Source organism: Ceratotherium simum, chromosome 19 (assembly GCF_057802395.1).
Source record: "Ceratotherium simum simum isolate JZ-2026a chromosome 19, ASM5780239v1, whole genome shotgun sequence".
In the NCBI taxonomy this organism is placed as follows: domain Eukaryota; kingdom Metazoa; phylum Chordata; class Mammalia; order Perissodactyla; family Rhinocerotidae; genus Ceratotherium; species Ceratotherium simum.
The window spans coordinates 38,226,737-38,239,991 of NC_141918.1; the positions used below are offsets into that span (position 1 = coordinate 38,226,737).

At 32.9% G+C, this 13,255-nt stretch overlaps 1 protein-coding gene across 1 annotated transcript in view; it reads left to right on the forward strand.

Moving 5' to 3' along the window:
• Nucleotides 1–13,255, forward strand: part of KPNA5 (karyopherin subunit alpha 5) — a 48,018-nt gene that overhangs the window by 2,493 nt on the left and 32,270 nt on the right. The window contains exons 2-6 of the mRNA XM_004422251.3: nucleotides 1,387–1,520; nucleotides 3,641–3,742; nucleotides 3,867–3,966; nucleotides 8,265–8,359; nucleotides 11,790–11,921. Coding sequence (XP_004422308.1) covers nucleotides 1,387–1,520; nucleotides 3,641–3,742; nucleotides 3,867–3,966; nucleotides 8,265–8,359; nucleotides 11,790–11,921 — 563 coding nt within the window. The remainder of the gene's footprint in view (nucleotides 1–1,386; nucleotides 1,521–3,640; nucleotides 3,743–3,866; nucleotides 3,967–8,264; nucleotides 8,360–11,789; nucleotides 11,922–13,255) is intronic.

The following is a 13,255-nucleotide window of genomic DNA, read 5'->3' on the forward strand; positions in this document are numbered from 1 at the left end:
TTCTAGCTTTATGTTCTGTCCGTTCTGCCGTGCATCCTCTTGTTCAGGCACACTCAATTACTTACTGTTGTGTAGTTCTACTAGGCTTTTTCAGGATCTCTGCCTTTGCATATATTCTCTCTGCTTGAAATGCTTGTTCCTTCCCCCTTCCCTTTATATGCTTTTCCCTGGCAAATTCTTGCTTGTCTTTTAAGATGGGATAACTATGAAGCCTTTCAGAGCTCCCTAAGGCACAGTTACTTGCTATGTCTTCTGTGCTCTCACAGGATTTAATGCATATGTTTTAGTGTACTTTACTACTAACAATATAATTTGCAAGTTCATTAGTCTATCTCTTCTACGTCAGAGATGGCAGATAAATGTCAGCCTCTCCTTCTCCTGTGTTTACTTCATAAGTGCTAATTGATCACAGCATTCTCTCTGGACGGACATGGGTTTGTCCTCAGAATTTATCAGAGTAACATTCTAGGTAGCCACTAATTATCTCTCATGTTAAAGTCAAGTTGAAACCCTGCTTTAGATTGATTTTTTTATGTGTAAATCTAGAATAGGTTATAATATCAGTAATTTAGTATTCATTTCAGATAATAGCAAAATATCAGTATAATACTATTATTAAAAAGTGTTTATAATTCGTTTTCTAAAAGTAAAAATTACATATATTTCAAATATAAAATTTCATATTTATATAAAATAAATATTTTAAATATACTAACAATATAATGTTTATGTGAATGTTAATGTTTTTAAATACATCTGTAATAAAACTGTTTAACAATACAGTATAGAAGTATTTCAATATTTAAAAAGAAGTAATTATACTAAAGTTCTGAAAACCGGTATCAAAGTCATGACTCACATCATGACCCGTGTAGCCTTATTTACTGAGGGCCTTAAGTAAATGAAAGAAGCCAGACCTCAATAAATCTTTGAGGTGTGCTTATTGAAGCCTAATACCATATTTCACTGAATTTAAGACACTTCAATTCTGGCTGTTTCCTGATCTTGCCTGAAGCTGTAATTGAGAAGTTTTTTACCCAACTGTGTCATGATTATTTCCTGGCTGACAGTGATTTTAAGATGGATTCCACTTCAGAAAGTTTAAAATACCAGGGATGGGGGAGTGCATCTTAGAATCAGTGAAATTAAGATAATGACTTTGTGTTTAGAAAATCTATTATTTGTTTGATAGTTTATTCCTAAAATATTTTGCCGTTTTGTTCCAATTTTGATATGGGAGTGAGAGGATATTCTTTGTGCCTCATTTTCAGAGTGGGTTTTGCCGATCTCTTTAATCCGTGAGCCTGAGTTTAGCAGCCCTACAGTAAATATTCCGTGTTGCTTTCAGAGTTATCAGTATCTGTTTTCTTCTCTCCTAACCTTAAGATGCCATGGCTAGTCCAGGGAAAGATAACTACAGAATGAAAAGTTATAAGAATAAAGCCCTAAATCCTCAAGAAATGCGTAGACGAAGAGAAGAAGAAGGAATACAGCTTCGAAAACAAAAGAGAGAAGAACAGGTAGGTGTTTTAAAATATTTAATTCTGTTTAATACAAAACATTATTATGTACAGATTTTAAAAGTTTTATTGTTGTTAATTTTTGGATAATTTTAAATGAAAAAGTATTTTAGGACATTGAATATACGTAAATCTATTCTTTAATTTATTAGTCTCCAGGATTAACATTAGCAAATTCATGAATCAGAATCCTGTGCTATTTTAATCACTGACAGGAATGGCTTTTCTGTTGCATTGATAAACCGTTTATGTTAATCATATTTCTACCCCACTGCTAAGAAATTTTTACTCTTGAGCCTATTTAGGTCACTTCCATTTGTCATTGTAAAATTTGCCCCCTAAAAAACATTACTTATATTCATTTGTTGCTTTGCAGTTTTCATAGCTCTTGCCCCTAAGTTAATTATAAGCATCTTCCTATGCTATTCATATTGTTCCTCCTATAGTGTCATCATCTAGATCTCAGCCTGCTCTGTTTGAACTTTGTATCTATAATATATGGAATAGAAAAGTCATTTAAAAGATTGCATTTCAACATTTTTCATTCTAGGATATACTTAAATTTAGAAGTATTCATAAATAATTAGGAGGGTGTTGTCCTCACACAAATTAAATCTAGTATATGAAAAGGACTAGCAATTAAGAAAGTGGAGGAAGGCCTGTTTTAGAAACATGATTATAATTTGTCATCTCTCTATCTGTAGTATCTAGCACAGTCCTTACTATATTATAGTAGGTACTCAAAAAAAATCTGTTGAATGAATGATTAGAAAGAGAACTGTGTACAGATTGAAGAGCAGTTATTTTTGTATCTGTCAAAAAGAATATGATGCCAGATTTTTTTTCCTTAATTGATTTAGAAGATGTACCTATAAATCTCTCTCAGTTACCTTACCATGTCTCTTTTCTCCTTTTTTTTTTTTTTTTAAAACAGAACAGTTATTTGTTCGTGGATTTAACTTCTAGTTCTTAAGCATCCATGAGGTGCTCGGAACTGTACTAGGTACTAAAATTATGGCAAAAACAATAAAAATTATCAATGGATATTTCTGAACTACTTAAAAAATAACCGTTTGGAAACAGGATAACTATAACCATTTCCTCCAGACTTTTCAATGAAAAGTAACTTTGTAATTCATAATTACCTATTTATATTATTTGTTCAGCTTTATATTTTTTAATAAAAAGTGCTAAATAAAACTTGATGTTTAAACTGTATTTTTTTATTGCTGTAAAATTGACATTACATTAGTTTCAGGTGTACAACATAATTCAATATTTGTATATATTGTAAAATGATTGTCATAGTAAATCTAGTTATCATCTATCATCACACATAGTTACAAATTTTTTTTCTTGTGGTCTCTTTTTTCCTTTGTGTTTATCCACTACTGAATTAATAAGCATAGGGCCATCTTTCCCTGCAAGTTATTCTCTATTCCTTGTTAATCTGATATACTAAGTTTGTTAAGATACCATATGTTCTCTCTCTCATGGAACAGATTTGCTTTTTAATTAAGATTTTCTTGGAAAAATTCTTAGACATTTCATAATCCAGTGTGAGCATATGTGCTTTTTCAAATGCTGTAAAATGTAATTGTGTACTCTACTTATGGGCCGGGCAGTTGGTAAAAGATTGGAGATTAAGAATGGCCCAGGGCCGGCCCCGTGGCTTGGTGGTTAAGTGAGCGCGCTCCACTGCTGGCGACCCGGGTTCGGATCCCGGGCTCCCACCGGCGCGCTGCTTGTCCGGCCATGCTGAGGCCGCGTCCCACATACAGCAACTAGAAGGATGTGCAGCTGTGACACACAACTATCTACTGGGGCTTTGGGGGAAAAAATAAATAAATAAAACCTTTAAAAAAAAAAAAAAAAAAAAAAAAAAAAAAAAGAATGGCCCAAAGCAGTCTGCAGGGCAGGAGCTAACCTAGCCCAGAAAGTTTAACTTCTCATAGATAATTTGGGTCTTCCTGGTATGATTGGAAAATACTGAAATATTCAGAATTTTAAATGATAAAATTATTAGTTTGTTTTGTTCACTTAAATGAAAAATGTAATTTTATGGGAATTCAGTGTTTTATGGAAAGCTCAATGTATAAAGTGATTTCTCTTTATTACAGTTGTTCAAACGCAGAAATGTCTCTTTGCCCAGAAATGATGAATCTATGCTAGAAAGTCCTATCCAGGATCCGGATATCAGTTCCACTGTACCTGTTCCAGAGGTAGATATTACAAAAATGTATTTCAAATTATACTTCAATAATATTTCAGAGACAGTGGATACAGCAAATATTATTCATGCAAAATATTTAAATGATAAATTGTATTTTCTTTTGTGTGTTTTAGGAAGAAGTTATCACCACAGATATGGTTCAGATGATTTTTTCTAATAATGCTGAACAACAACTAACAGCAACACAGAAATTTAGAAAGCTCCTTTCTAAAGGCAAGAATTATTTTCAATATGCTTATTGGATATTACAAGATTCTGTAGTAGAGTTTTATTAGATATTTTAGTACTTAGTAATTGTACTTAGTATTATTAGATATGTTTTATTTTAAGACACTTTTCTTTGCCGGTAGGTCTTAATTTTTCTTTAAAATATATTTTTAAATAACCTCTATTTTTTAAACATTATATTATCAGAGTAACATGTTGATTGTATAATATTTGCAAAAATAAAAGAATTTTATTTATTTAATTTTTTTTGTGAGGAAGATAGGCCCTGAGCTAACATCTGCCAGTCCTCCTCTTTTTGCTGAGGAAGACTGGCCCTGGGCTAACATCCATGCCCATCTTCCTCCACTTTATATGGGATGCTGCCACGGTGTGTCGTGCCAAGTGGTGCATCAGTGTGCACCCGGGATCCAAACCCACGAACCCTGAGCCGCCGCAGTGGTGCATGCGCACTTAATTGCTTGCGCCACCGGGCTGGTCCCAACAAAGATAAAAGAATTTTAAAAAGCCAATATAAAAATCATTAGTCCTGCTACCAAGAAACCAAGTTAGGGGTACATATTTTTAAATTCTTGTAGAAATATTTTTCAGACGTGATTTTTTTAAATGACAGCATAACATTAAAGTATGAATGTAAAATAATTTACATTATTATACAATAATAAAATAATGTAATCAGTTTTTCCCAATTTTTGATTTTCATAAACAATGCTACATAAATCCTTGTACAACCTAAAATTTCCTTAGTATAAATTCATAAAAGTGAATTATGTATCAAAGGGAATAAACAATGTATTAATTTATACTCTAATCTTCAGTTTGACAGGTATTCATTTCACTATATTCTTACCAACACAATTATCTTTAAAAAAGAAAAAAATGCTTATGTAATGGTAGCTCATTGTGTCGCACTTTTTGGGTACTCAGGTTGAACATTTTTCTTTAATTATTGACTTGTAATTCATAATTGCCTATTTATGTTATTTGTTCAATTTTATATTGAGTTTATAAAAATTTCTTATCTTACGTTTCATATGTGGAATTTATAGAGTTAGTAATTCTAGTTATGTTGAGTTGTATACATGAACCAATAAGATTTTGAAAATGCCTTGGCGCAGCCGCCTTCTCTTCCTAAGAGAGACAGAATTTAGTAACACATGAGAAATGAAAGAAATCTTGTGTTCAGGTCAGCACAGGTTACAAGGCTTTTGCCTTTGCTTTCTCATTGTAGTTCTTGTTCATAAATACTTTTAAGTTTTGTTTCCTTGTTTTCCAAGCTAAAGTAGCTTAGCAGTGTTAGGAAATCCTTATACACTCAAGAATAGCTTCCTCTTCCTCACCATACTCCACAGTTTTTTTTGTAATTGGGATTATTTTTGAGTCAGATTAATGTTGTAAAATTCTTTTTTACATAATCATATTCTCTTTCAAGATTTCTTTTTGACATATGCATTATATTATAACCTATTAACAGAATTTATTTAGATTTAATTCTGTTTAAGGATGTTACAATTTGCCACTGGTGTTTTCATACCACAGCTCCCCTATTACTGAATTCTTTGGTCATAAAATTTTATCCTTATTTGCCCTAATTCCTCCGGATATTCTGTTTCTTTTAAACTGTATTGTCTTTTCATAAGTCAATGACTTTTTTCTGTTTCTTCATAGTGGGATTATGCTTGCCCAGGTCGGGCATACAACAGGAGTTATAGATGTTTTCTTTTACTGATTGATGTGTGTTCCTGTCAAATTCATCAGGCCTAGAAAAATATTAGATTTACTGTCATTTTACTTGATCCATCTCTGTAGAAAACATGGGAAAGGAGCCAGAATTAGAACTGGAGCTAAAATGTAACTCCTCTAAGTCATGATAGTGACATTTTGCTAGAATCTCTTATTTACTTCCCTGTCATGGCCTCTCTTGTGGATGTAAATTACAAGTTGTCCTTTTCTTCAATCCTAGTTTTATAGAAATTTCTCCAAGTCTTTTTTCTTGTGGATGACTCTTCCTTAGTTTTCAGTGCTGAAGCAGGTATTCCTCTATATTACTTATGTTTACATTGCCATGTTGACTAAAACTCTTCTCTGTAATAGTTTATCACCTTTATACGATTATATAGGCTATTATTCTGTCAGTATAATGCCAATGTGAAAGTTAATAGTTCATGATACCTGTTAGTTTAGCTGATGTTCCAAGTGCACTTTAATTGTTTTCTTTTAGATGAAAGTAACCATAAATGTGTTGCTTTCAATTCTCCAGGAAGATACTATATTTGAGTTCTTTCATCTATGTATGTATCATATCTCTGTATATCTATCTATATTATAGATATAGCTAACAGTCTCAATACCCAGTTCTCACCCTCTAACCAGGAAATCCTACATTTACTTCCTTCTCTCAACCTCCCCTCCCTCTCCCCTCCAATAAAAAGAGCAAGACAAAATTTTTGTCCCTTAAAAAAAAAAAGAGGATAGTAGATTTAGAATTTTCCTTTGGAAAAAGAAAAAACTAGAAGGTGAAGATGGTAACTACAACCTTATAATTTAGTTTTGATATTTTTAAAGGTGGGGAGTAAAAGCATTAATAATATATATTGTTTTATCCTGTTGCTATTTTATAACCATAACAACAGTTTAAGCTAGGGTCTGAAATTTGCGTTTTGAAGAATCCAGATATTTCATTTAGAACACCCAAATAAAGCTTTATGGGTATAGCTTTACTAACTTTGTGGAAATCTCTAATTTTTGATCAAGTTAGAAGGATAGCAAATTTGTAGAAAAAAGAAGAAAAGGAAGAAATAAGTCCATTCCTAAGAAAACCTTTCTTAACAATCGAGAACATGATTTCTAAGATTTAAGCCTGTTTAAAACTTAATAATAAAGTTTTTCTATATCAGACAAGCAAGATTTGTGCAGAGGTTTATGGTTACCATTTTATTTATTCATTCTGCTGAATAAACACAATATATTAATGGTTATATGTGAGTTATTTACGTTCAGTAACATAGTCAAACAGAGGAATGAAGAAAAGAAAGAGTCAAAGTGGAAATGAGATTTCTCTTGTGTGTCTAGGTAGGTGGACACATACCTCAGTAATAGACAGATTTGGGTGGTGGGCATAGGACAAGGGGAAGGAATAAGCATAGTGATATTATGAGTTTGGTTTTGGTTATACTACATTTTAAAGAGGGTGTGAAAAAAAAACATGGCCAATAGGCAGTTAAAAATATGGTCTAGAATCGAGGAGAGAAGAAGTCAGTTATGAAAGTTAAATTTGTGAATTGTCACAAATGATAATCATAAGTAATAATTGAATTAGCAAAATAGGTAAATGTTCTAGGAAGAGACTAAATGATGGAAAGAAAACTAACCCAAAGGAACACAAGAGAGAAGTTATTGGAGACCCACAAGAGGATACTTTGTGCTGAAACCAAGGGAGAAGAAAGAGTTCTTGGTCCTTAGATTGCCAGTAGCTGAAATATCTTTGTTTTAATTTTGCATATCTTTGTTTTAAAATTTCTTAGAGATTTGTTGATTTTCAAAAGCCCTCTGCATTTCATGAAGACATATCAAGAGTTCTAGATAGTCCAGTAGCATTCTGTAAATAAATACCCTGGCAGAATAAAACCTCATTTGGCTGAGACAAGCAATTCATGGTTGATAGTGAAGGAGACATCCTTGGAAACTGAGGTTTGTGTTATAAAGAATTAGTGGGAACTATATCCCTCAGTTGGCGTTTTTTTTTTTTTTTTAAAGATTTTATTTATTCAGTTTTTTCCCCCCAAAGCCCCAGTAGATAGTTGTATGTCATAGGTTCACATCCTTCTAGTTGCTGTACGTGGGACTCGGCCTCACGTTGGACGGAGAAGTGGTGCCTCGGGGCGCTCCCGGGATCCGAACCCGGGCCGCCAGCATCAGAGCGCGCGCACTTAACTGCTAAGCCACGGAGCCGGCCCTCAGTTGGCGTTTTGAGTATTGGACTGAAATACTCTCATGTTGTGAAGGTGACCTCCTAAATAGCCTTCAACTTATAAAATTTAAATATTTGTGTAGGAAATATTTTAGAATTTTCTTATCATTATGGTTAATGAGAAATAATTTACTTTGCAGTAAGCATTACAATTATGAGAACATTTGTCTTCTTCAGTTACATCCAGCTAAGGGTTTAAACTTAGTCAGTGAAACCTAGGAAAGAGTTATTTTCTGTGTCCTGTTAATTGACACAGAGACCTGATAGTTGTCTTTTTGTGTCTTTATAATAACTTCATTCTTTTTTTAATTTTTAGAACCTAATCCACCAATAGATCAAGTTATACAGAAACCAGGAGTTGTACAGAGATTTGTGAAATTTCTTGAAAGAAATGAAAATTGTACTTTACAAGTGAGTTTTATAGTTTTCTTTCTTAATCTCTTTCTAGAAATGACATATGATTAAATTTCTAGTGAAAGTGATACTTCTACAATACTGAATATATTGTAAGCATTGAGTAAATACTTGGCAACTAAGGAAAAGGTAGTGTCACCTGTCTTTCCTTGATCCTGGTTGCACTGCTAGTGTCTTCTAGGAACTGTTATTTTATTAAACAATTTTTGGAAAAGTGTATAAAATCATTCCTAATTTTAATGAAAATTTTGTAGTTGTCAACCTTTAATAACTGTTTTAGAAAATCTCAAACTAAAATGTTAATTTAATGGCTAAATTTATTTTGGCTTGTAGTTAACTAGTCGTAACTTTTTAGTATCAACTCTTTTACCTCTTAAAACATTTTTATCTGATTGATTAGTTCTTTTTTTGAAAAAAAGAACAAGTTTGTATAATTTGCTAAAAATGTTACCAAAGTTAGGTTTGTCCAAAAGAGCGTTGCTTCTCGATTATACTATAGTGACAGTTTTAAGATGTCTTCCAAATAATTGGCTACTAATAGTAAATTACTGAAGTTTATAATTACTTTACTGTTAATAAAAAGATTTTTATTCCTGACTTTCATTGCTATATATATTTTTAAATAAGAGTATGGAGTGGAATTGTATCTGTTTATCAGGAATTGCCCAAGACCTACACTTCACTTATCAGTGGTGGTGTCAGAATGAACAGCTGTTAACTGGTATTCCAGTAATAGTTGTTGAAATTACAACTTAGAATCGTGTTCCACTCATCTGAATAATTTGGGAAAGGTCCTCACATTTTCGATATAAGCAAAGGAATCTCTTGTACACATGAATGTCACCCATCATGAGTTTTATGCTGAAAAATTGTTCAGAATATTTACAATAAGGGTCTCTGAGGGAAAGCCCACTTTATTAGTGTTTTAGTCTTACTGTCAATTAGTTTTCAAAGTCTTTCGGTGTTAGTGCTGTAAGGACTGGAGCTCAGGACATCTAGTCCCTTTCCTTTATATATAAGCTCTGAGTCCAGACTAAAATTGAAGCCTCCTGATATCTAGTTTATTATTTGGCTCTTTAATTCTAAATGAATGAAAGAGGAAATGAGTGAATATGAATAAATAAAATTGAATGCTAGTTTGAGCCATACACTGTGTAAGGAATTGAAGTTACGATATTGAGTAAGAGATTGTCACTCTGCAAAAGTTCTTCACTGTTTGTTGAGGAAGACAAACACATAAACAGATCTGCAATAACATAGTATGCTTAGTGCTATAACAGAACTATAAATAAAATGTTTTGGGGGGCCGAGCCAGTGGCATAGAGGTTAAGTGCCTGTGCTCCACTTTGGGGGTCCAGGGTTCGCAGGTTCAGATCCCAGGTGTGCACCGACACACCGCTTGTCAAGCCATGCTGTGGCAGCGTCCCATATAAATGAGGGGAAGATGGGCACAGATGTTAGCCCAGGGTCAGTCTCCTCAGCAAAAAAGAGGAGGATTGGCAACAGGTGTTAGCTCAGGGCTGATCTTCCTCACAAAAAAATAAATAAATAAAGTGCTTTGGGAGCACAGAGACTGTGGCAACTTATCTGTTTAGGAGAAGTCTAGGAAGACTACACAAAGGTAGTGTTGCTTGGCTAGTCTCGAGAATGAATGAGAGTTTGGCAGGCTGAAAAGAGGAAAATTAATTTCAGGTTGTGAGAATAGCATGTGTAGAGAGTATAGTATATTCAAGAACATTGAGAACTGGAGCATTTATTAATCACTATAATTAAAACCTAATGAAATTCATCAATATTGTCTTAGAGCAGCAATATGCTGTGCCATATTACCCAAGTTCATATGAAATATGCTAGTTCAAAACGTTGGTTTAACTAATAGGCGGCCACCTGGGGGCCTAAGGCCAGATTAGGCCACAAACAAGTTTTGTTTGGCCTGCACATATTTTAAAACATGAATTAGATATAGGCCTTTAAAAAATTGGGGAATTTCAAATGAAAATCTAGGTTTTTGCCAAATCAGAAAAGTTAATGTTGTTGCTACATTGTAGAGATCGAGTGGCACTGAATGGGAGCTCTGCCTGTTTATTTTTAATTAGAAAGTTCTTTATCCCTCCCCCCCTTTTTTTTTTGGTGAGGAAGATTGGCCCTGAGCTAACATCTATGCCCACCTTCCTCTATTTTGTATATGGAAGGCTGCCACAGCATGGCTTGATAAGCGGTGTGTAGGTCTACGTGCGGGATCCGAACCTGCGAACCCTGCCACCTATGCGGAGCACGTGAACTTAACTAGTACGCCACCAGCCGGCCCCTCCTTCCTTTTTTTTTTCTTTTTTAATCATAGACGTGCTCTTCTAGTTTGCCACAGTTCCCCGCTTACTGATATCACTCTTTTTATGTTAATTGTCTGTTCTCTAGGCTTGTGAATTCACCACTCTTCACTAATGCTTTCTCCTGGGGATACCAAGAATAATTTTATGGAGTAACTTTTTATTTGTCCTTTAGTTTATTTCATTATCTACAATTGGTTAGGACTATGATCTCCTTTTTTTTTTTAATATAAATCCCTCCCTTAAATATTTTTCTCAGTCTCATACGTAATAGTAACTGTAGTTTTCATGCCTTTCAGTAATGCTTTTGGGTGCATTTTAATTTTATGAATCATAATGATATCTACCTTCATGTGAAAAGTTGGCTATGTATGTCAAATATTTTTAAAACTATAAGAACTCCTTAGTTTGCCTGTGGATTTGTTGGTAATTTTCAATAATTTGCTGATTTATTGTTTGGGAGCCATGGGTTGAATTTTCTCAGTTGCTTCTGTTATAAATTCATCATGTATGAGTATATTCAAACTCTAATTGAATTGATATGAATAACTTTCCAGAGGCTCTGCTGCTTAAAAGAATACCACAAGTTCTAGTCCTGGCTCTGCTAATAATTAACTCTTTGACCTTGAATAAATCACCTAAATCTCTGGACTTCTAATTTTCTTGTTTCTTAAATGGGGAGGTTAGGAGTAGATGATCCCTAGGGAAATAGAAGTACCTTTTATGATTCTGAGTTCCATAAATTTACTATTGCTCTATTAAGTAGTGTCTCATTTATTTTTAAACTGCTTGCTTTAGAACACCTGGCTCTCTAATAGTAAACATTAGGAGTTTTGTGAATTATAAGTTCAAATGTGTTCATTTATTGTTAATGATTTTGTAAATTTTCATTATGTTCTTTCTCAGTTCTTGTTTTACCAGATTGAGGAATCATTTTTTTTTAAAGATTTGCATCTATGAAATCTGATTTCACATTGAATCTTACTAATCATAAGTCAGTCTTTCTCAGAGTTGTCCACTGCAGTCTTTACTCCCTCTCTTCTTCCCCTTTCTGATGTTTCTTTGGTGCTTTCATTTATTCTACTTTTATTTTTCCTTAGTTTGAAGCTGCGTGGGCATTAACTAATATAGCATCTGGAACTTTTCTGCATACCAAGGTAGTGATTGAAACAGGGGCTGTTCCAATTTTCATCAAACTTCTTAATTCAGAGCATGAAGATGTTCAGGAACAGGTAAGTTTCTAATTTGAACTGTTATATTTACTAGATTTTAATTTTTTCCTGAAAGTACCATTTGTGATTATGATTTGAAATTCATTTTGTGCCAAATTGCCTAATCATTGCATTTGTTAAAATGCAGTCATTTCTATTCAGCGTCAAATTAGAGGGAGGAAAAATGAACTGTCTCCAGAATAATCCTGTGTTCTCTATAAGTGCGATGTCAGCTATCATAGGAATTACTATTCCCATTTATAAAAGAGCATACTGAGACCCGGAAAAGTTAGTAGCTTACTCAAAGTCACAGTGAATGGCTGAACCAGGTTTTAAACTTGGGCCCATCTGACTCCTTATTTTTTGCATGTGCATAGATTATTTTGTTGTTTCTTTTAAAAATATCACATTATTTTAAATAGAACCATTTTTAAATAAACTTAGTGAATAAATTCTCATAATTGTTGTAAGAAGGAAGATTTAATTACATATAATTTGTACCATTTAAAGAAAATTCAGTGTTTTGGTATTTTTGTTTTGAATTATTTTTATGCAAATTGATCTGTTGATCTTTCTACTGTTCCATTCATCCATTCAGTTTTATGTAATTTTTTTCCCACTTAACACTAACATTAGGAGCCTTGTTTTATAGCATTAATTATTCTTCCAAGAAAATTTTACTGATTACTCAATATCCATTCAAGTATGTACCATAATTTATCTATTCCTCAATTTATGTTTGAGTTATTTTTAGGTTATTAGTATTATTAATAATATTGTGATGAACATCATTATATATTAGTCTTTATGTGCCTTTTGATTATTTCATTAGGGAAAAATGACTTTACCTGGTCAAAAGATAAATTTTTTTAAAGTTCATATTACATATTTCAAAGTTGACCTCCAAAAGAGTTGTACCAGTTGATATCCCCACCAACAGAATATTAGACTTCACAGGGGGGAAAATGTCATTACTTTCAAAATTTTTCATAAAAAAATAGAAAATCAACTTAGGTCTAGGGTAGATGTTAAAAATATTAACTCATATTTTAAATGTTAAAACAGAATTTTCCCAATTGAAAAAGTAACTTGTGTTAATTTTGTACTTACATGAAAAATTTGAAATGAGAATATAATAAAATGATAATTTGCATTTGTATAATTTCTCATCTAATTGAAATTTATAAGTGAATCATCTTTAATGCCATTTATTTTAAAAATTATAATGAACCTGGACTAATTCTAAACTTATTTTCAAGGATCAATCCAAACTAATTCTCAAGTTAGCTTTACCTCACTTTTCTACATTTTGTTTCTCCTTCCCTTCTTCTTTTACAAATCATCCCTTCCCAGTG